This window comes from Nyctereutes procyonoides, unplaced genomic scaffold, assembly GCF_905146905.1.
Source record: "Nyctereutes procyonoides isolate TBG_1078 unplaced genomic scaffold, NYPRO_anot_genome, whole genome shotgun sequence".
In the NCBI taxonomy this organism is placed as follows: Eukaryota; Metazoa; Chordata; class Mammalia; order Carnivora; family Canidae; genus Nyctereutes; species Nyctereutes procyonoides.
In genome coordinates, this window is record NW_026575142.1 from 11,467,278 (window position 1) to 11,489,996 (window position 22,719).

The 22,719-nt window shown below is 32.6% G+C and overlaps 1 protein-coding gene across 5 annotated transcripts in view; it reads left to right on the forward strand.

Moving 5' to 3' along the window:
* The window catches only part of LNPK (lunapark, ER junction formation factor), a 93,499-nt gene that overhangs the window by 53,559 nt on the left and 17,221 nt on the right, over nucleotides 1-22,719 (forward strand). For 2 of the 5 annotated variants that reach the window (XM_055307950.1, XM_055307954.1), the window contains exons 9-13: nucleotides 6,112-6,324; nucleotides 15,710-15,815; nucleotides 17,051-17,121; nucleotides 17,976-18,146; nucleotides 19,693-19,775. In XM_055307950.1, coding sequence (XP_055163925.1) covers nucleotides 6,112-6,324; nucleotides 15,710-15,815; nucleotides 17,051-17,121; nucleotides 17,976-18,146; nucleotides 19,693-19,775 — 644 coding nt within the window. Of the gene's footprint in view, nucleotides 1-6,111; nucleotides 6,325-15,709; nucleotides 15,816-17,050; nucleotides 17,122-17,975; nucleotides 18,147-19,692; nucleotides 19,776-22,341; nucleotides 22,473-22,719 lie in introns of those variants that run through there. The other 3 variants (XM_055307953.1, XM_055307951.1, XM_055307952.1) reach the window with 3 other exon arrangements.

Below are 22,719 nucleotides of genomic sequence, written 5' to 3' on the forward strand. Positions count from 1 at the left end.
GAAACCAGGTGGTACTCTGAGGGACTGCATATAGTGCTATCTGTCTGAACAAGGGAGTGTTTATGTGAGGGAGGGTAATTTTGCATGCAACATTATGGAGTTTGGGACTTCATCTTATATGCAACATGAAAAGCCACCAGAGACTTTGCATTTTAGAAATAGCACTTTTTTTTTTTTTTGGTAATATGGAGAATGGATTGGAGAGAGCAAGGCTGAGGACAGCAGATTGATTAGGATATTATCTAATCCAAAAAAAGAAATAAAGGCTGGCACTACATAAAATTGTGGCAAAGGAATCAAAAAAGGAGTGATTTAACAGATAATTAAGATTTAAGAGTAGAATGACAAGATTTGATGACAATTAGATTTGGATAGTGGAGAGTGGGAGGAGGGGTCTAGATATCATGTAGGTTTTTGGCAACTGGTCAGATGTTAGTGTTTTCAGCAAGATAAGAAACATAAGAATTGGAGTGGTAAGTTTATATAGAAGATCATAGATTTGCTTGTGGATTTGTTGAGTCAAGTGACATCCAGGTGGTATGGTTTATAGGTAATTGATTATTTTATACGGAGATCAGGAAAAAGGTTAAGGTTATAGGTACAGATTAGGAATCATTGGGATGTATAGATGATAGTTCTTTTTTTTAAGATTTTATTTATTCATGATAGACATAGAGAGAGAGAGAGAGAGAGAGAGAGAGAGGCAGGCTCCATGCCAGGAGCCCGACGCGGGACTCGATCCCGGGACTCCAGGACTGCGCCCTGGGCCAAAGGCAGGCGCTAAACCTCTGAGCCACCCAGGGATCCCCTAGATGATAGTTCTTTAAACCATGGAATTGAGTGAAATTGCCCAGGAAAAGAAAATAGAGTAAGATTTATGGCCAAACCCCAGGGAACATTGAGATTTAAGGATAGGAGAAAGGAGGAACCCAGGAAAAAGACAGAAGAAATGCTTAGACTTGAAAGCAGAACTAAACTAGCATCTAGAAAGTTGAAGTGTAGTAGGGATGGCATCTGCTGTCATAGTCTACAAAGGGTCAAGTAGAAGACAAATGAGGTCATCAAATCTGAGGTTGAACAGAGTTGAGGACATTGTTCTAATAACTGGGATTTGTGTCCTATGTCCATCTCTTATTTACTGTGAGACTTTTGGCAAGTTATTTAGCTTCTGAGCTTTGGTTTCTTTTGAAAACTGATGATAGAAGTTACCTCAGAGTTGGTCTAAATATTAGATGACATTAGTAAAATCACATTAAACATCTCTTATAGTTCCTAGCAGATAATAAGGATTTCATAAAGAGTAGCTATAACATTAGTGGTGACCAAAACAATGGTGCCTTCAGCAGTAAGTGATACTATGGTAGCTAAGAAGGAGGACGAAAAACAAATTGTGTTAAATTGAGGAGTGAAATGTTGGGGAAGTTTTTTCTTTCTTTTTCTCTCTCTTTCTTTCTTTCTTTCCTCCCCAAGGCTTTGCCTCTATGAGAGGGAAGAGGTTATGGAGTCATTTTGATACTAAAAAGCAATCCACCTATTGAGAAAATTTACTTAGGGAAGTAGGGCAGAGGCTGAATTTAAAGTAGCTTATTATGAGTAGGATACGTAGAAGATTATACAGTGAATAAAGACCTTCAAAAAATTTTAAAAGTAAAAAGAAGAGATGCAAGATGCATAGTCTTTATTATTTTGATTATTTAAAGGAATCATATAAATTTAGACAATTGAGACCAGAATTTATATGAATTTAAAAATAGAAACTCTCCTGAAGATATCGCATGCCTCTTTTACCTACATTTAATAATCACTTATAAAGAGCCAAATACACCCTAAATTTAAGAATCTCCACATTTGTATATGTGAATCATTCAAAGACTTTTGCTTGATGCTTTTTCTTTTTCTTTTGCTTGATGCTTTGTCTTATGAGGCTTAGAGCTGGACATAATGTTGAGAAAAACTTTGACCAATACTAGGGAAAATATGAGGATTGTCTTTGTAGTTTTGCCAACACTCTTTAAAGAAATTTGAAACCCAGAGTGGATAAAAGACTTTAGTTTGCATAAGGAACTGGTGGTATCCGCTAGGATGAAAATCCAAGTCTTCTAACTATAGTGTACTATTCTTCCCACTACAGCTTAATACCAAAATGAAGACAAAACCCTCTTCAAGTAAACAGTCGATATTTAAAAATCCAGTATATCAAGAGAATTATTTGTATTATAGAACATTTGTCTCAAGAATTTTAGAGCAAGCTAGAGTTAATGGATTTAAGTTTTTGCATGAATTGTGAATTTACACTAGTAAGCTCACAAATATGTTTAGGAAAACAGTTAATTGTACATTAATATCTCATTTTTAATTTTTGCTTTAGAAATTCTAGATTGCTTAGCTTTTGATTTATTGTGATCTCTGGCCTTTAGTTGAATAACTATTTCTAGTAGGTTTTATTTATTAAGTACTTGGTAAGTACCTGTGCTTTGGTTAAACCCTTTTTGTTGCTTGTCTTATTTAATCTTTATAACAACTTTAAGAAGTAAGTATTCCTATTATAAGGAATCTGAACTGAGACTTGTTATCAATTCAGAAAAGGCTGCATGCACATCTAATAAACAGAGTGGAGCCGAAATTTAAATCAATAGAGCTTCATCCCAGAGTCTGCTTTTTTTCTTTGTAGTTTCAAGTTTTTATTTAAATACCCGTTAACATGTAGTGTAATATTAGTTTCATGTGTAGAGTTTAGTGATTCATCACTTACAACATCCTGTGCTCATCACAAGTGCCCTCCTTAATCCCCATCACCCATCCCCCCATCTCCCTCCATCAACCCTTAGTTTGTTCTCTATAGTTAAGAGTCTGTTTTATGGATTGCCTCTTTTTTTCTCCATGTTCATCTGTTTTGTTTCTTAAATTCCACATGTGAGTGAAATCATATGGTATTTGTCTTTCTCTGACTGACTGACTTCAGGCAGAGTCTATGCTTTTTAACAACTATCTTGTTTTATCATTATTTTAACTGACTGAGCCACCCAGGCGCCATTTTATTATTATTTTAAACTTTGTTTATTGTAATATAGAAGTTTTTTTAAATCTCATTTAGATTCTGTTTCCTTCATTTTGAATTTAAAAATATAGATATGTACTCATACGTGGTGTGATTTTTTTATTGAATTAGTGACTGATCACTGATAAGGATTTTGAAAAATCCTCTAGTTCAAGAATTGAACTTATGGAAAACTTATGATTCTTTACCAGATTGATGTTAAATGCTTGGTAAATCTTTTTTTGTGGGATGGTATTTTACATTTAAATGCAGGAAATGTTAAATATAACCAATATAATACTTTATTGAATACCAGAAACTTTTTAGAGTAATACAAAGCATTCGTGAATGACAAGTAACTAAAAGTAGAGAAATCTTAGATGTTTTATTTTATTTATTTATTGGTTTTTAAAATCTTAGATATTTTAAATTGAGACTACCAGAATATTTCATAACACCTTACCAAATATAGATTTGATGTTGTTGCTAGCTATTTTCATCTATTGATATTGTAATTTTGTTACCTGCTTTTCCTTTGAAAATGATGAAACTTTCCTTCCTTTCCTCACCCTTATATAATTTTCTCCTTTTTTTCTGCCTAAATTTATTTATTTATATATTTTAAAAGATTTTATTTATTTATTCATGAGAGAGACAGAGACATATGCAGAGGGATGCTCCATGCAGGGAGCCCAATGTGGGACTTGATCCTGGGACTCTAGGATCACTTCCTGAGCTGAAGGCAGATGTGCTCAACCACTGAGCCACCTGGGCGTCCCATTTTCTGTCTAAATACAGATTTAGAAATTTTTAAGCCAAATCTCTTTTATGGAATGCTAGATGTGGTGTCCTTTGTTAACCTAGCTAGTTATAGACCTCAGCTTTTAGTGGTTCATGAGTGATGTATGTTAAAATGGTACTTGAGTTAATTGTTGCAAAGTAGATGCACATTCAGAGGAAGCAGTTTCAAGTCTGTTTTTAAGAAGTGAAAGAGTAATAACTACTTTTAATACAGTCTGATACATGTTAAACTTTTATTTATCTGGAAGAAAAATGTCATTTTTTAAAATTATGTTTTACCTGAAAATTGGCTAAAAAATGACTTATAGTATTTGATATCTTGTTTTGTAAAAATTAATTTAAATGACCAATCTTAATATAATTACATTGATCTTAATACCTTTTGCAGCATTTTTAAAATTTAAATTCAATTAACCAGCATATAGTACATCATTAGTTTCAGATACAGTGTTCAATAATTCATCATTTGCATATAATACCCAGTGCTCATCACATCACGTGCTCCACACCCAATGTGGGGCTTCAACTCCCAATTCTGAGATTGAGTTGCATGCTTTACCAACTGAGCCAGCCAGACACCCCTCAATACCTTTTGCAGCATTTCATGGCTTTCCCTGTGTGTAACCAACCACCTTTTGAGATGTTCCTTGTGAGTAAAAGATAAGTAACCAGCTAATTTGCAGGAGATAGTAGGTTACAATTAGTCCAGGTAAAATCTGAAAATTTCTAAATAAACTGCATGGAAAATAGCAAGATACAAAGACAGTTCCAGTTATATAATGATGATCTGTTTTTAATTTATTATTTCAGTGGCCAGGTTAGAGACAATTAAAACCCAGAGGAAAATTACTTGGTTTCAGTAATTACAGTTCACTAACGGGTCATTTGAAAATACTTTGTGTGAAAACAGTGTCATCTGAAATATTATGCATTTGATAAATGTGGGCTATCAATACAGATATCATTTAATCCTTATAACAATTCTGTGAATTAATATTATTATCCTAAATTTGCAGATAAAGAAAAGAGGTTTAGTGAAGTTAACCCATCTGAGGTCAAATAATGCTATAAGTTACAGCCAGGATTCTAAAGAAGTTTCTGCTAGATTGTAATGAACTGAAACCTGATGCTAGAGGTGTACTTTTAGTTTCAGTGAACTCTTCATGAAAATCTTTTAGCTGTCAAATGGAGTCCAAATTTAAAATATTTTGCTTCTGGAAGTATGCATTTTTACCAGTCATGCCAATTAAAATTTAATTTCTTGAGTTTCCGCCTACTGTTTGGAGGATTTGTGATAATTTAAGGTGATACGTAGAATTAAAAAGCTATAAGCACCTCTTTACTTGAGATCTTACCATCAACATTCAAGTAAGATATTGGTGGGAAGGGGAAATGATAACATTACATTTGTGTTATGGAGTTAGGAGATCATGAAACTTTCTGTAAAGGGCAAGATAGTAAATATAGTAAATGGCTCTGACAGCCATGTGATCTCTTGCAAATGCTCAGCTTTTCTAAAGGAGCTATAGACAATATGTAAACAAAAGAGCATTGTGTTTTAAATAAAACTACAAAAAGGGGCAGGAGCCTGATTTGGCACATTTACCAGCCCCTGTTAGAGAAAATCTTGTAATTTCTGCAACTAAAAGATAAGATTTATTTATAATGATAACTGTTTATACAGAGAGGAAGTTTTCCTTTATTGAATGCATTGGGGGAAAAAAATTACCAAAGAGACAGTAATAGTATAAAGGAGATTAGGAGTAGTTCCTAATAGTAAAGAGTACTTTTTCAGCATTTCTATGACTACTTAGATTAAGTACTTCATAAATCATTTGATAATTCCAGAATATACTTATTCACTCATTATCTTGAAAAAACAAGTCTGCCATTTTCATCAGTTTTCACTAATTCTGATAAACTTACTTTCCTTTATCATAAATTAGGAAGAATTAATGTAAAAAGACAGGACACATAATTGGGTGATGATTTTATTTTATTTGTATTTATTTTGAAAAGTGATATCTGTAGATAGACTTAAATCAAGGATTTTGTGTAAATATATGCAGTTGGAAATGTAGGGTCAGAAATGGAGTAAGTACCCTGTTATAGTCAGTTCTCAGTGTTACATTTTATAAATTTCTTATTACAAGAAGTTTTGACCCTACAGATGCTTTCTGGTGCCACAAAACTTTATTAAATGTGAGTCATTTTGTGGTATTGGCTAATATGGATATTAAATAAAAAATGCTCTTTTTAATTGTTATTCTCAGAGATTCGTCAGCGAACTACAGTTCAGAGAAACCTTTCTCCAACACCAGCAAGCTCTAGCCAGGGCCCTCCTCCGCAAGTTCCAGTATCTCCTGGACCACCAAAGGACAGTTCAGCCCCTGGTGGACCCCCTGAAAGAACTGTTACTCCAGCCCTATCATCAAATGTGTTACCAAGACGTCTTGGATCCCCTGCTACTTCAGTGCCTGGAATGGGTAAACAGAGCACTTAATGTTATTTACAGTTTATATTGTTTTCTCTGGTTACCAATAAAACGGGCCATTTTCAGGCAGTATGGAAATGGCATTTCATTTGGAAATAGCAGAGCAGTTATCTGATTAAGCAGGAGTTCCATATTCAATTAGCCATAACTCTTTACAGCTGGCACCTTGTGATACTGAAACCTATTTCTTGAGCTCATTTAACTGTTATGGCTTCTTTGTTTAAAGGCAATAAAACTTTGTAGTAGTCCATAGTCAACAGTATAGCATATCTTTTTATATTCAGCTTTAGAATAGCTCCAGATTTATATAAAATGGGATAGAAGAGAACACTTTTGGAATATATTCATGCTTTTTGCTAAACTCTTCACATATATTTTTATTTATTTTATTTTTATTTTTTTTCCACGTATATTTTTAAACATGACAACATATTCCAGGAAGACTATTTCTGCATTGTGGTGTATAATACTATTATTGTTAATATGAGCTGGTAGATTTTTTCTTTTATTAAACCATTGAACCTTAGTATTTTCTGACAGGTACTTTAGCATCAAGTTCTATTAAATTAACATATTGCCTTTTCTATTTCATTTCTTTGGATTCTCTTTTTCAGTGTGGTAGATCTCTAGGGGAAGACCCCGTTTGTGGAGTATAATAGATTATATTACCCTGCAGCTTTCTTTTGGACTGTGATGGAACACCCACAGTGAAGTCTACTGCTTCAGCAGATTACATTATTTTGTGTAAATTTCCATGTCAGATTCTTGAATATGATAATAAATTATTTATCTTATCTTAGGATATTTAATTCTAATTTAAATCACTTTGGTAATTCATGACTAATTACTAACATATAATTTATAATGATTTTGAGGCTAGTCAGTGGTTGATACCAGGTATTCAGGGCACTTATACAATAAAGGCAATCTAAATGTTATTATGACACTAGTTTTTTTCCCTCCTTTTCTTTCAAAAAAAAAGGGGGGGGGGGACATTAGATTTTAGGAAACTAGAAAACTGATAATTTATAAACAAATGAAAGCTGGCTACAAATGAAATGTATATAAATCATAACTTTAAAGGTAGTTATTGAAAAAATACTTCTAAAATTGACATAAAACGATATCATTTAAGGAAGCCATATAATTTGTGAAGTTGAGAAAAATTAAATTGAGAATTATTTGTCTGTTTTATTTATTTTTATTTTTATTTTTTAAATTTTTTTATTTATTTACGATAGTCATACAGAGAGAGAGAGAGAGGCAGAGACACAGGCAGAGGGAGAAGCAGGCTCCATGCACCGGGAGCCTGACGTGGGATTCGATCCCGGGTCTCCAGGATCGCGCCCTGGGCCAAAGGCAGGAGCCAAACCGCTGCACCACCCAGGGATCCCTTGTCTGTTTTATTTGATTGATTTGAGATACTTGTGATTTATAAGGTTCTTAGTTGTTTAATGAAAGAACTTTTTTGTGAGAATACATGAATTATATACATTTGTGTATCTAAATTTTAAGAAAATAAAAGTTTAGCAACTTGTATAAAGTAATAAAAATTGTATTGCACATATAAGAATAGGGTTATAGAGGGAACAATAGCCTAAATTTCATGATTATGTAAATAAAACATATTTTGCTTAAGTTTTTAATTCACTTTCCATGTAGAAGACTATTTAAGTTGTACATTGCCAAAAATATGAATGAGTTAAATGATTTCTTATAGAGAAGATTAATAATTCATTTTTCATTATGCCATATTTGTGGAAGAGAATCAATTTAATGTGTATTACCACAGGGCTCCCATATGTTTGAAAATTAATAACCAGCAGGTACTTGATAATTTGCCAAGCTGTGTAAAAATGACCAGTATTCCTACAATGATTGCTCTTGATGTTTGTATTAATTGCTGTTATCTATAACAGCATAAATATGAAGATGTTTTATTTTAAAAGTTATTAGTATGTACAGCATTTAAGACATTTTTATGAAATCTGTTGTTTTATGTATCCAGATTCCTTTATGGACATACTCATTTTAAACATATAGAAGTAAAATATTCCAGCAAAAGTTAATTTGACCTAAATTTTTTCAAGATACTATTTGGCATACTTATTCAAGTTGAAAATTTGATACTGAGAGATGACAATTTAATGCCTGAAATCAAATTTATGTTTTGATCATAAATGATCGAATATTGTTAATACAAGTAAGCCAATAACTTATCTGATGAAATCTGACGAATGTTCTTGATTTGTTACACTAAGAACTTATTCTAGAACCTAAATTTCATTTGTTAATTGCTACAGTTTTGACATCATTTGCCCTTTTTCAGATAGTAACAACCTTTAGGTTTGTGACCATTTACAAAGCAAATCTCTTTATTAGCCTTTAAAATATTAATACAGTATTGCTACTCTAAAGCTATTCTTTAATACTTTATAGTTTTTGTCACAATCATTTTGAAAACCTTGTATCCTTATACTGCAAGGCTTATTTCAGCAAGGCCTCATTTTGTTGCAGTCTTCTATGAGGTCTCCATGTGAACCTTCATTGCTGTCTATCTTATGCTTATGTTCATCCTGCCTTGCTTTACAAAGGCAAACATCACGTATTTTATTCTCTCACTTTCTTTTCAATGCTGCCTTCTGTGTTGTCTCTTCATTCAGAGTATATCCTACAAACAGTTCTCACAATTCATAACTTTTTATTTTTATTAATGTTTTTATATAATGTAAGTCATTAATTAAAACTAGATTATTCTTCCACTCTCCATTTGTTTCTTCTGATACTGCTGTGTTTATATAATAAACACAGTTTTTTTTATATAATATTATATAAAACAGTGTTTTATATAATAAAACAGTATATCTGTTTAGATCTTCAGTTTTTCTCAGCAACATTTTGTAGTATGCAGTATACAGGTTTTGCACTTTTTTTTTGGATAAATGTATATGTAATTATTTCCAATTTTTGAGCCTAAACGGCTCAGAATGGCTTTGTTTTACTACCTACAGTTGTTCATTGCTAATATACATAGAAATGCAGTTGCTTTTTGTATATTGGCCTTCTATGATCTTGCTAGACCTTATTAGTTTTATTAGTTTTTTTTTTAAGATTTTATTTATTTATTCAGGAGAGACACAGAGGGAGAGGCAGAGGGAGAAGCAGGGTCCCCTCAGGGACCCCAATGTGGGACTTGATCCTATGACCCCAGGATCACTACCTGAGCCAAAGGCAGATGTTTACCCACTGAGCCACCCAGGTGCCCTCTAGTTTTATGAGTTTTTTAATAGATTCGATAGTATTTTCCATAGGGTATCAACATTGTGAATGAAGATAATTCTCCTTTTCTAATCTGGGTTCCTTTTATTTCTTATTCTTGCTTATTATACAAGCTAGAACCTTTTGTACAATGTTGAATAGAAGTGGCAAAAGCAGGGGAGCCTGGCTAGCTCAGTTGATGGAGCATGCAACTCTTGATTTTGGGGTTGTAAATTCAAGCCACACATTGGGTGTAGAGATTATTTAAAAATAAAATCCTTGAGATGCCTGGGTGGCTCAGCAGTTGAGTGTCTCAGGGCGTGATCCTGGATCCAGGATCGAGTCCCACGTAGGGCTCCTTGCATGGAGCCTGCTTCCCCCTCAGCCTGTGTCTCTCATGAATAAATAAATAAAATATTTTTTTAAAAAATCCTTAAAAGAAGTGGCAAAAGCAGACATTCTTCCTTATTGCTGATCTTAGGAGGAAAGCAGTTATCTCTTCACCATTCAGCGTGGTATTAGCTGTACAGTTTTTTTGTTGGTGTTTTATTTTATATAGATAGCTTTTATCACTTTGAGGGAGTACCCTTCAATTTCTAGTTAGCTGAAGATTTTTATCGATAATGGATGATGAGTTTTATTAGATGGTTTTTCTGCATCTATTGAGATGCTCATATGAGGTTTTATTTTTTGTTTTAACATCTGTTAATGTAGTGAAATACATTGACAGATTTTTTAAATGTTAGACTACCTTGCTTTCCTGGGATAAATCTGACTTAGTAGTGATGTTTTATTTTTTATATATATAGTTGGGTTTGATTTGCTAAAAGTTTGTTAAAAATGTTTACATCAAAAAATATTGTTTGCATCAATGTTCCTTAGAGATGTTGGTCTATAATATTATTTTTTCTTATAAAATCTTTGTCTGGTTTTGGTATCAAAGATATAGGAAAATATTCTCTCATCTTCAGTTTTATAGAAAATTTTGTATAGAATTTATATTTCTTCCTTAAATATTTGGTAGAATTTACAGGGTGAAGCATCGAGGTCTGGTGTTTTCATTGTGGAAGGTGTTTGGTTTTTTTTTTTTTTTTTTAACTAAAAATTTAGTTGAAGAAAATCTACACTTATCTCTCAGAAACATAGATATAAAAATTCTTAATACAATTTTAGCATATTGAATACTTATTTCTAGTTGAGTGATCTATGATAATTTGGTAGTGTTTCAAAGGATTTGTCTATTTCATGTAACTTTTGAATTTATTGGCATAAAATTATTCATAATATGCTTTTATTATCCTTTTATTATCTACAATTTAGATTTATGCCATTTCTCTCGTTCCTGATATTAGTATTTTGTATCTTCTCTTTTTTTCCTAATTAGTCTGTCTAGAGGTTTATCAGTTTTGATGTTCTCAAAAGAACCAGATTTTCTCTATTAGTTTTGTATTTTCTATTTTATTAATTTATACTCTTTATTTACTTGTTTTTATTTATTTTTATTTTTATTTATTTTTTATTCATGATAGGCACACAGTGAGAGAGAGAGAGAGGCAGAGACACAGGCAGAGGGAGAAGCAGGCTCCATGCACCGGGAGCCCGATGTGGGATTCGATCCCCGGTCTCCAGGATCGCGCCCTGGGCCAAAGGCAGGCGCCAAACCGCTGCGCCACCCAGGGATCCCTATTTACTTGTTTTTAAATTCTATCTTGGGTTTCACTTGCTCTTCCTTTTTAGTTTCTTTTTTTTTTTAATTTTTATTTATTTATGATAGTCACACAGAGAGAGAGCTAGAGAGAGGCAGAGACACAGGCAGAGGGAGAAGCAGGCTCCATGCACCAGGAGCCCGACGTGGGATTCGATCCAGGGTCTCCCGGATCGCACCCTGGGCCAAAGGCAGGTGCCAAACCGCTGCGCCACCCAGGGATCCCGCCCTTTTTAGTTTCTTAAGGTGGAAGCTGAATTCACAAATTTAGATTTGCCCTCTTTTATAGATGTTTTAGTGTTATAAATTTTCCTCTACGCACTGCTTTGGCTGCATATCACAATTTTGATGTTTCTTTTTTCATTTTCATTCAATAAAAAATACTGTCTAACTTACATTTTGATTTTTTTTGAACCTTCCTTTATTTAAATGTGTGTTAGTCTCCAAATTTTTGGAGATTTTCTTGATGTCTTTCTGTTGCTGATTTCTAATTTAATTTTGTTATGGTCAGAAAACATACTTTGTATTGTTTGAATCTTCATAAATGTACTGAGGCTTTTATGTCTTACTATATCATCTGTCTTGGTAAATATTTTATATTCCACTTAAATATATATTCTGTTCCTGTTGGATAGAGGGACTATACATGTCAATTAGGACAAGTTGGTAGCACATAATGTTGTTTGAGTCTTCTATATATATATCATTACTAATTTCTGTGTTTATTCTGTTAATTTTTGAGAGGAAGCTGTTGAAATCTCCAACTATTGTGTGTGCATGTGTATAAATATGTATATACCATTGTATTTATGTATATAAGTATAGTATACATATATATATACACACACACACTATGTATTTGTCTATTTCTTTTTGTAGTTCTGTTAGTTTTTTTGCTTTATGTGTTTTGAAGCTCTGTTATGATGCATATAATATGTCTAGGATTATTATGTTCTCTTGACTTATTGATTCCTTTGTCATTATAAAATTATCCCTGATAATATTCTTTGCTCTGACGTCTACTGTTTGATATTAATACCGTTACTCCAGATTTCTTTTGATTAGTGTTAGCATATTTATGTATATATTGTTTCTATTATTAATCAATCAATTAATTAATTAATTATCTTTAAAGGATTTATTTATTTTAGAGAGACAGAGAGCAGGGAAAGGGGCAGAGGGAGAGGGAGAGAGAGAATCCACACTGAGAGTGGAGCGTGATGGGACTCAATCCGCAACCCCAAGGTCATGATCTGAGCTGAAACCAAGAGTTAGGATGCCTAACTGACTTAGCCACACAGGTGCCCCCCCATCATTTATTTTTAACCTATTTGTGTCTTTTAATTTTTTTTCTTTATAAGCAATATTATCTGGTCTTGTTTTTTTATTCTGACAATCTGTGGCTCATAGTGAGTGAGGATGTTCAGGCTACATAAACAGGATTGGTATGTTTGGGTTTGAGTTTAAATCTTCTATTGTGCTATTTTTTTTCTATTTGTCCCTCTCTTCTATTACTTTTCTCCCTGTTTTCTGTCTTCTTTCAAATTGAGTGTCTTTATCATTTTCTTTTTTCATTGCCTTACTAGCTATATTGCTTTTTCATGTTATTTTAATGGGTCTCTTGGGGTTTACAGTATGTATATTTAACTTAACATAGTTCAGCTTCAAGTGATATAATACCAGTTCACAAATAGTTTGAGAGTCTAACAACAATATACTTAAATTTCTCCTGTTTTGGCCTTTGTGCCATTGTTGCCATACAGTATGCTTCAATATATGTTATAAACCCTACAACAAGTGATCGATTTCCCTTCAAGCTGTCAGTTGTCTTTCAAGAAATTTAAATGGTAATAATTTTGTTTACCCGCATGGTAACCATTTCAGTTATTTCCTTTGTACTACCTCTTTCTGTCGGGTGTCATTTTTCTTCTTTTAAAATTTTTATAGTGCAATTCTGCTAATAATGAATTCTTTCAGTTTTGTATGTCTGAAAAAGTCTTCATTTTGCTTTTATTTAAAAAAATAATAGTTTTTCTTTAAAAATATTGCTTCACTGTCTTTTGGTTTATTTTCTGATGAGAAATCTATCATTCTTCTCTTTCTCTGTATATACTGTATCTTTTTTTTTAAGATTTTATTTATTTATTCATGAGGGAGAGAGAGCGCGCACGCGAGATAGAGAGAGAGAGAGAGAGAGAGAGAGAGAGAGAGAGGCGGGGGTCAGAGATGCAGCCAGAGGGAGAAGCAGGCTCCATGCAGGGAGCCTGATGTGGAACTTGATCCCGGCACTCCAGGATCACTCCCTGAGTCAAAGGCAGACACTCAACTGCTGAGCCACCCAGGCATCCCTAGTGTATCTTTTTCTGACTGGTTTGCCATTTTTTCTTTATCACTGGTTTTAAGCAATTTGATTATCTGTGCCTGGTTCAAAATTATGTTTCTTGTGCTTAGGGTTTGTTGATATTTTTAGGTTTGTGTGTTTATAGATTTCATCAAATTCAGAAAATTTTTGTGCATTATTTCTTCAAGTATTGTTTTCTTTTCTCCCTTCCTTCTTATGGACTCCAGTTATATGTATATTAGGCTGCTTGTAGTTGTTCCACAGCTTGCTGATAATTTGTTTATTTACACAATTTTTAGACTCTTCTTTGTATTTCATTTTGGATGGTTTCTATTGCTATATCTTCAAATTTACAACTCCCTCCCTCTGTAACGTCCAAACTACTATTCATCCCATCTGCAGATTTTTCATACTAAACATTGTAGTTTTCATTTGTAGAAGTTGAATCTGGTCCTTTAATTTTTTTCCATTTCTTGACTAAACACATTGAATTTTCCCTCTAGATTCTTAAGCAAAGGGAATATAGTCATAATAAGTATTTTAATATATTTGTCTGCAAATTCTATAAACTCATTTTTAGGTCATTTTTGGTTCATTTTTCTCATTATGGGTTGTATTTTTCTCTTGTTTCCATGTCTAATAATTTTTTATCTGATATCAGACATTATGAATTTTATCTTACTAAATGCTGGATGTTTTTATGTGGTTATACAAAAGTCCTCTGAATACTTAATCCAATAGCCTGTGACTTAGGAAGTTTTCCACTCTGGCTGGTGAGAGCATGTAATAGTTTGGCTCCATGTGAACATTGTTACCTTTAATATTTGGGGGCAGTTTTTTTTCTCTATACTCAGATGGTTTCATGATATACATGGACAGTCAGTATTGTATTGAACAGTCTTGGAGATCCTTTGTAGATCTTTGGTGTTCTTGCTCTGTGCATTCTCTGCCTGTGCACCCAACTGCCTTGGTCTCCCAGAGTTCCAGCTTTTTCTCCTCAAACTCAAGAATACTGATACATTTCAGCTGAATTTACCCTCCCTCAGCTGCTTGAAATTTTCTCCAGGCAACAAGCTTGGGCAATTATAGGTCTCATCTTACTTGGTTTTGGTCTCTCAAGGATCTTTATCCTACATTGCCTGATACTTAATGTCTTTAAAACTATTTCATCATATATTTTGCATAGTATTTTAGTTGTTTTAGGTGGGAAGGTAAATCTGACTCCTGTTCTTTTTTTTTTTAAAGATTTTATTTATTTATTCATGAGAGACACAGAGAGAGAGGCAGAGACATAGACAGAGGGAGAAACAGGCTCTTTGCAGGGGGCCCAATGCAGGACTCAATCCCGGACCCGGGATCATGTCCTTAGCTAAAGGCAAATGCTCAACTGCTGAGCCATCCCAATGTCCCAGTCTGACTCCTGTTCTTATACAAAGGTCCTCTGAATACTTAATCCAGTCCAAATGGAGGTCTCCTAATTTGTTATTACATAAATTTTAATATGTATTTTATTATTGAATTATTAAACATTAAGTTATTATATATTATATTTTTCCTTTAAAATATTTTATTTATATTTTATTATCTTTGTAATCCTACAAAAATCTATTTAGTTATATCTATTCATACACACATATATATGTTTTTAAATTTTTAATTTATCTTTAAATTATTTTTTAAATAGTTTTAGTTAATATACAGTGCAATATTGGTTTTAGGAGTAGAATTCAGTGATTCATCACTTACATTCAGCACCCAGTACTCTTCACAAGTGCCCTCTTTAATAAGAGTCTGGGCACTTAAAAAATTAGCTTGTGCAGAGACCAATATAGCTTGATTTCTAAATAGATTATATTGATGGTTTTGATATAGAACATAATTTAACATTTTTTTAGTGTAGTATTTTTAATGAAAACTTGAGTGCTCTGAAGAGATGTATAAGAATCACTATTATTTTTATTCTCTTAAAATCTCTTAAAAGTTCTGACAAACATGGGTAGTACTTGGTAACTAAATTAAAATGTTAGTATATTTTATACATATACATTTTTTATGCATTTATTTGTTTACTAGGTCTTCATCCTCCAGGTCCACCTTTAGCAAGACCCATTCTCCCCCGAGAACGAGGTGCTCTGGATAGAATTGTTGAATATTTAGTTGGTGATGGTCCACAGAACAGGTAATATTTATTAAGGTGGTAGGTAAATGAAAATGAGGAAAAAGTTTATTGATCAGGGTGTGTGTGTGTGTGTGTGTGTGTGTGTGTGTGTGTGTGTGTATGTACGGGATGTTCTACAATTTTGTTGCTCCTGTTTCCTGATTTTAGAACATAATAGAATATTTTATAGCCTTGCAGAGTAAATATTCAGTTGTTTTTCAGTAAGGGTTTGGATAAAATCTGGATAAAATACAGAAAAACATATAGAGAAAACAAAATAACATTGTCTAAGATTATTTTTAGGGACATTGCATCATTTCATTGTAACTTTTGAAGAGCAAACAAATAGTGAAAAAACGGTAGGTTGTAAGAAATGGAGTTTTATAGATGTCAGTGCTGGAATTGATTTTAACAACAATGAGGACAATTTTTTTTTTTTAACAATGAGGACAATTTACATATGACACTTTTAGTTCTCAAAATACTTATTCAGTTATTATATCATTTGATTTTTATGATAATCCTAGGAAGATAAACATGATGTGAGCAAAGTAACTGCCATAGTGCAAACTTTAAAAAAAAATACTTAGGATAGTAGAGTAGATATTTGACAAGATTATGATTAATATTATTTTAATAAGACTGAATTTGATGTTAATATAATAAATTGTATATTATTCAAAACAGACAAGTTGTTATTTGATAGGGCCAAGTATTTGTTAAGTACATACACAGAGAGCAGAGAGAGTATATATTTATATATATATAAATAGGAAATGAGGAAGATGTAGAACTAGGATAGATTTAGGAATCATCATGTATGAAATTAACCTTTGGATTGGACTAAACAAATTCATTTCTTTGTTACAGATTTCTCAGAGGTTTTAATAACATTCATTGTGAATCTCTAAGAGTTTCTAATTTTTCCTATCTTATCTGGCCACAGATTTGGGGTCTGTCATCTTCAGACATACATGTTAGGAAATACTGAAATTTAAGTGTTCTGTTATTGAATATATTTCTATTAATTTGCTAAGGATATATTCATTTGACTGTTGCTTTGTTTTTTATTTGGTGTATATATTTTAAAAGGGTTGAAATTTTGGCTGTTGTTTAAAGAGTATTGTTTATTAAGTAACATTTAATTTGTTTTGACGTATTTCGTTATGTTAAATATAAGTTAGCTGTGATGGCTAAAGTAGCCTTTCCAGGGTTTGCATTTGTAACTGATATATTCATTTTTTCTTTTGGTATAGATATGCCCTTATATGTCAGCAGTGTTTTTCTCATAATGGCATGGCTTTGAAAGAAGAATTTGAATACATTGGTAAGAATTATTGAGCAGTTAGATTTAAATATTTTACTCTTAAATATTTCATTCTATGCCAACTTCTATGTAAATGTCACTTTGTTTTAGGTACTATCCCTGTATGTATTTTTCAGACATACTGTTCTTATTTTACAACACAGAGCAAGCAGGAAAAACAATACAGATGTTTTCCTTATACAGTGTACAACTTCTAGGTCAGTTTTCTTAAACTTCCCTGTGTATCTGAATCACCTGAAAAGCTTTTTAAAAATTATGCCCAGGATCCACCTATGAAGAGTCTGTTTTAATTGATCTGGGGTGGGGAGGCAGGTTTTTTTTTTTTTTTGTTGTTGTTTTTGTTTTTTTTTTAGAGCACCTCAGGTGATTCTCATGTGCAGCTACTATTTAAAAAATATTGTACTAAATTAATTATGCTTCGCAGATATGACATACTACATTTTCTTGGGCAAGTGAGCAAGGTTCTGGACTTTAAAACACTTAAGGATTCTAGTGACTAGAAGTGTAATTTCTATAAAACATTTTAGTGACTAGAAATGTAATTTCTATAAAACATTTTAGATTATTATAGATTGTTTTGCTATTAGATAACCTGCCATGTAAGTTATGATCTTTTCTGTTTTAAAATTAATATTTCAATTCTAATAATAATTAGAAAGTGTGCTTGAAAATTAGCTTTTGTTAGAGCACCTGCCATATTATTAAAACCAGAAGTACTCTCACAAGGGATAAATAATTTCTGAAGGGTTCTTTAACTACTTTGCAAAAGTAGTCAATTACTATCTGATTAGTCCATGAAAGTTTTTTTTTGGTCTGTGGTTTTATTTTATTATTATTTTTTTATTTCTCTTCAGCTTTTCGATGTGCCTACTGTTTTTTCTTGAATCCTGCAAGAAAAACTAGACCTCAGGCTCCAAGGCTTCCAGAGTTTAGTTTTGAGAAGAGACAGGCAGTGGAAAGCTCAAGTTCACTTGGTCCCTTGCCCTCAGGAAGTGTGATTTCATCAGAGAACCAGATCACTGAAGGTATGAATATGTTAATTAAAAAAATTTATCTCTTAATAATGTTTGCTATTTAACAATAAAAGCATAATGCTTTTAGATAAGAATGGATTAATTTATGAGATTTTGCAGCATGCATGTATCAGCTATTGCTCTGATACTCTAGCCTCCTGTGTGATGATGGGTCTGGTGTGTTTCAGTTTTAAAATACAGGTTATACTGTGTTAAGCAGCATCTACCAACAGCTAGGTAAGCATTTGTTTATGGGTTGACATCTACGTGTAACTGTGGGAGATTTGACTCGTAATGTTTTCGTGGAATCATTTTTGCAATTTATTTAAGTGAAGCAGATTATAAGAATTATTCAACTACTTTAAAAGGGTTAAGTTCTGATAAGATTTGTTACTAACATTGATAAAATAGCTTTATGCCTACCACTGGAATTGGTAAGGTTACCAAGCAGGAAACTTTGGAATTGGAAAGTCATCCTTGCATTCTTTGGGTACTATGTTGATAGGACTGATACTCCCTGGCAACAATTTTTTGGGGTCTTCAAGATTAATATTGCTAATGGATACCTTTGACGTAAGACCGCCTTATTTTAGGGAAACAAAATTTATCAGAATTTATTGGTTTTTAGAACTCATCTTGTAATTGTTTTAGGACTTCTTGAGGAAGTTTCATGAAAAAATGGAAAAGATGAGATGCAAGATCTGACTATTGCCAACTATTTCTTGTTAATATTAGGTGGGGAGCTGTTTGTTAAGCAGCTCTGAATCATGAAGATGCTAAAAGTATGGCACAGGCCATGATATTTTGGTGCTATGTCTGATATAGAAAAAAAAATCCATATTAGAAGTTTAGTTCACATAGTTTATTTAGCAGTCAGTATTCATTCTTTTAATTTCTAGGAATTCTCATTTACATATATTTGATTTCTTCTTTATATAACCACTGAGTAGTGAAAAAACGGCTTTAACTAATAATAACATGAGACAGTGAATTTTCAGATGTGAGAAGTTTAGTATGAAAATTTGAGTACCTTTTTTTGTTTTTTTAAACTTAGAATGAATGTAAAATATATGTAGTGATTTGGGCTTGGCTTTTGGCTTACTAACATGTATTAAAATGAATTTGAACACAGATAGTCATGACAAGAAGCCTGTATACTATCAACATGGAATCAGTACCTTCACCTACTCCACTCCACGTCTGCAGCATCAACTCCAAACATAATCAGTTTTTTCTTTTGCTTAATTCATGCTCTGAGCTGCATGCTGTCACATGCAAATCAGCTGCCTTGCTATTGTAGCCTCTTGGAACTGAAAACTAAAGAATTTCATACTGAAGATGCCTAAGAAAAATTGAAGTCCTTTCCATGAGTAACCTTGCTTATGAAAGCTAAAGTGAATATTTGAAAGCTAATAGTTGGGATAAAAAAAGGAAACAAAACAGCCAGCAAAATAAAAATCTTGATAATGAGTTCCATGCTTTAATATCTTCTGCTAAGGTTGAGATGGATAGTTAGCAAACAACACCCAGCTATACCTTTCCTTCTCATCAAATCTAGGAGGAGCAATACCTCAGATGTCTCATTTTCTATCTGAAATCTCCAGAACGAAGTCTAACTGGCTCAAACTCAACCCTAATAAGGTAATGTTAATAGGTGAAGACAAAACCTGAGGCAAGGTCTAACAACTCTGTAGGGCTAGAAACTGAAGCAACAATTCCATTTGGTTAAGATAGTCTTGGGTTTAGTAACTTTTTCATACTTCTCCTTGGATTCACCAAAATGGCTATAAGAACCTTATTTCTTTGGCTTTCCAGAAGATTGAAACTTTTCTCCAAGACTACTATCTCACCACTACGATATACAGTTACCATTTCCAATTGACGAGGAAGTGTTCAGGTGAAAGATGAAGCTGCATTTGTTTTGAACCCTGGTGGCATACCTTTAATGATTATATTGAACTATTCAGTAACACCATATCATCACAATCATCTCTGCTGACAGCCATTGTATGTGAGGGCTTAGATTTCTGATTTCTATGTTCTTAATGTAAAAACTTGAGGTCTTAAAAACAAATCTTTCCTGCTTTAATTTTCATATTATTTAAAATAGTGAAATAGCTCCTTGATAGTAGCAGAAATTGCAGAGATTAGGTATTTAATTCACAGAGGGAACCAAAAGGTAATTTTCTTCCATCTGAATTTTCCTTTCAACAAATATTCTGTAACTATTTATATGAATAATCTTGAGTCATTAGAAGCAACTTTTTTTTTTTTTTTCAATCTATGATGCAAGACTTCGAAATTGAGTTTTGTCTTGGTTCTGCTACTGGAAGATTTTGCTTTTAGGATGAGACACAAGGCTTTTGAAAACTTTTTGGATCAATCTTTAGAACAACGTATGAAACCTTGGAAAGTTTTCATCAAAGAAGGAGACCTAGAAGGAATTTCTCTCATTAACTACTCATTTGGATTCCTAGACTTTTCTTCTAGAACTGTGTATCCAGGTGCTTTGGCAATGCTGTATTAAAGAAACATAAGAAATTAGGACTATGGATTATCTTTTTATCTAAGAGCATATTAGCCATGGTATGCCAAAGTAATCAACTACTTTTAGGTTGCTCAGTTTCTTTTATGGCTAAATGAGTAGTGAATCTCTTCTAAGCCACATTAAAGTGGTTTATCAGTTTTGCTTTTTTAAAATGTGCTTTTCAAAATACTTGATATGTAGCTTTTTTGTTGTTGTTGTTAACTATGATCAATATATAGAATAGGCGGTTTGTAGATTGTTAGTGTACCAGCAGAGTGATTTTAGGCTAGGATGTTTGAAAAATGTTGATATTGTTTTATTTATGTATGTATGTATTTATTTATGTTAATATTGTTTTAATTTGTCTAGATCTTATGTAATTATTTTAATAAAAGATAGTTTTTATTCAACTGGCAATAACTTGCTAATAATAAAACATGGCTTTTAACCAATACCAAAAAAGCATAAGTAACATTTAAATAAGGTGAAATTTATTGGTAATCTGATTTCTTTTTTTTCTTTCTTTTAAGCAATATACTGTTACTGTAAGGTCATGTTGAACTAGAGAAAATTCTGTTTTTACTGTTGTTATGCTCTAGGAAGTTGAACTATATGATAATGTAAATTTTGTTGAATCATGTATTTACCACATCCAAAAAGCTTGTACCTTTATTGATATTTAATTCCATACAGCTTCCTCAGGATGTAAACTTACCGATAGTATCTTTTTGCATGTTTGTTGTAGACCTAGAGATCTTTTGGCCTTTTGATTCTCTTTTCTAAAACAATTTCTCCTAATGTTTTACATTTTGCCTAATAATGACATTTCTTACTCATCTGATGGATTTGTTCAATGGTAGATAACAGTATTATTATTACACAGTATTCTGTGTGTTCAGTATGAGTGATTTTTCTCATAGGTAGTTTTTATTTAATTGAATTTTAGTCATTGAGTCACTGGGTTAAGTTTTGAGATGAAATTCCTGTCTTTGTTCCTTAATATAAGTTGGCCATTTTCCTTAAGGCAAAAAGTCTTGTAAAAACTGCTTTAAGATCTGTGAGTTCAAAGACAAACTGTCCATTTTAATAAAATAAATTCTCCTTTGGGTAAGTTTTTAAGTCTACACATACAGTAGCTACTGATGTGTTAACAAGGCAAAAGTTTGGTGCATTAGCAGGACAAATTTTTGTAATTGTTATTGTAAAAAGAAATAAAAAACAAGAATCTAAATGAATCCAAAATATGAAGGATTTTCAAAGGTATAAACTAGATAGAATTATGTTTTGTTTTGTTCTTTTCCTGTGGAAATTATAGATTTCTAGAGGAAATATATGAATTTGTTTTGCTAGACTATTATTTAATTTTCTTAGAAAATTATTCTTTCAAGAGCTAGAATAAAACCCAAAAGGTAATGTGACGTTTTAACATGTTTTTGCGTGTGTATGGTTTATAGATAAGACAGTGGTATTTGTTACACAGTTATACTCAGTTCTATGAGTTTGAGTTGTCTGGATGAGTTAAGGCTTTGCCCAAACAACTGGAAACCAATTATTACAATTGCGTAGAAAAAGCTTCTTCTCTCAAGAACATTAGGGAGAGGGGGCAGGGGGCAGGAGTGGGAAAGGAAAATTCTGTAGGTCATTTTTGTTTTATCACATTATGATATATTGTTTTCTTAGCATTGTGGATGCCAATGTTGATTTTGAAAATTATCTTACAGATGGTATTGATCATTCAGGTAACTTTATTTTAACTTTAGTCTTAAACTGGTGTTGCACAGGGGAGAAAAGGCCTGTTTAATGAGTGTGAACACAAGGGTTGGTTTCTTTTTTAGTATTTATGCCCAAATATTGACATCTTCTAAAATAATGTATTTTTATACTACCAAGCTATTTTTTTTATTTTTTTGTATATTTTTTAATTGGAGTTCAATTTGCCAACATATAGCATAACACCCAGTGCTCATCCTGCCAAGTGCCCCCCTCAATGCCTGTCACCCAGTCACCCCATAACCCCCGCCCACCTCCCTTTCCACTACCCCTTGTTCGTTTCCCAGA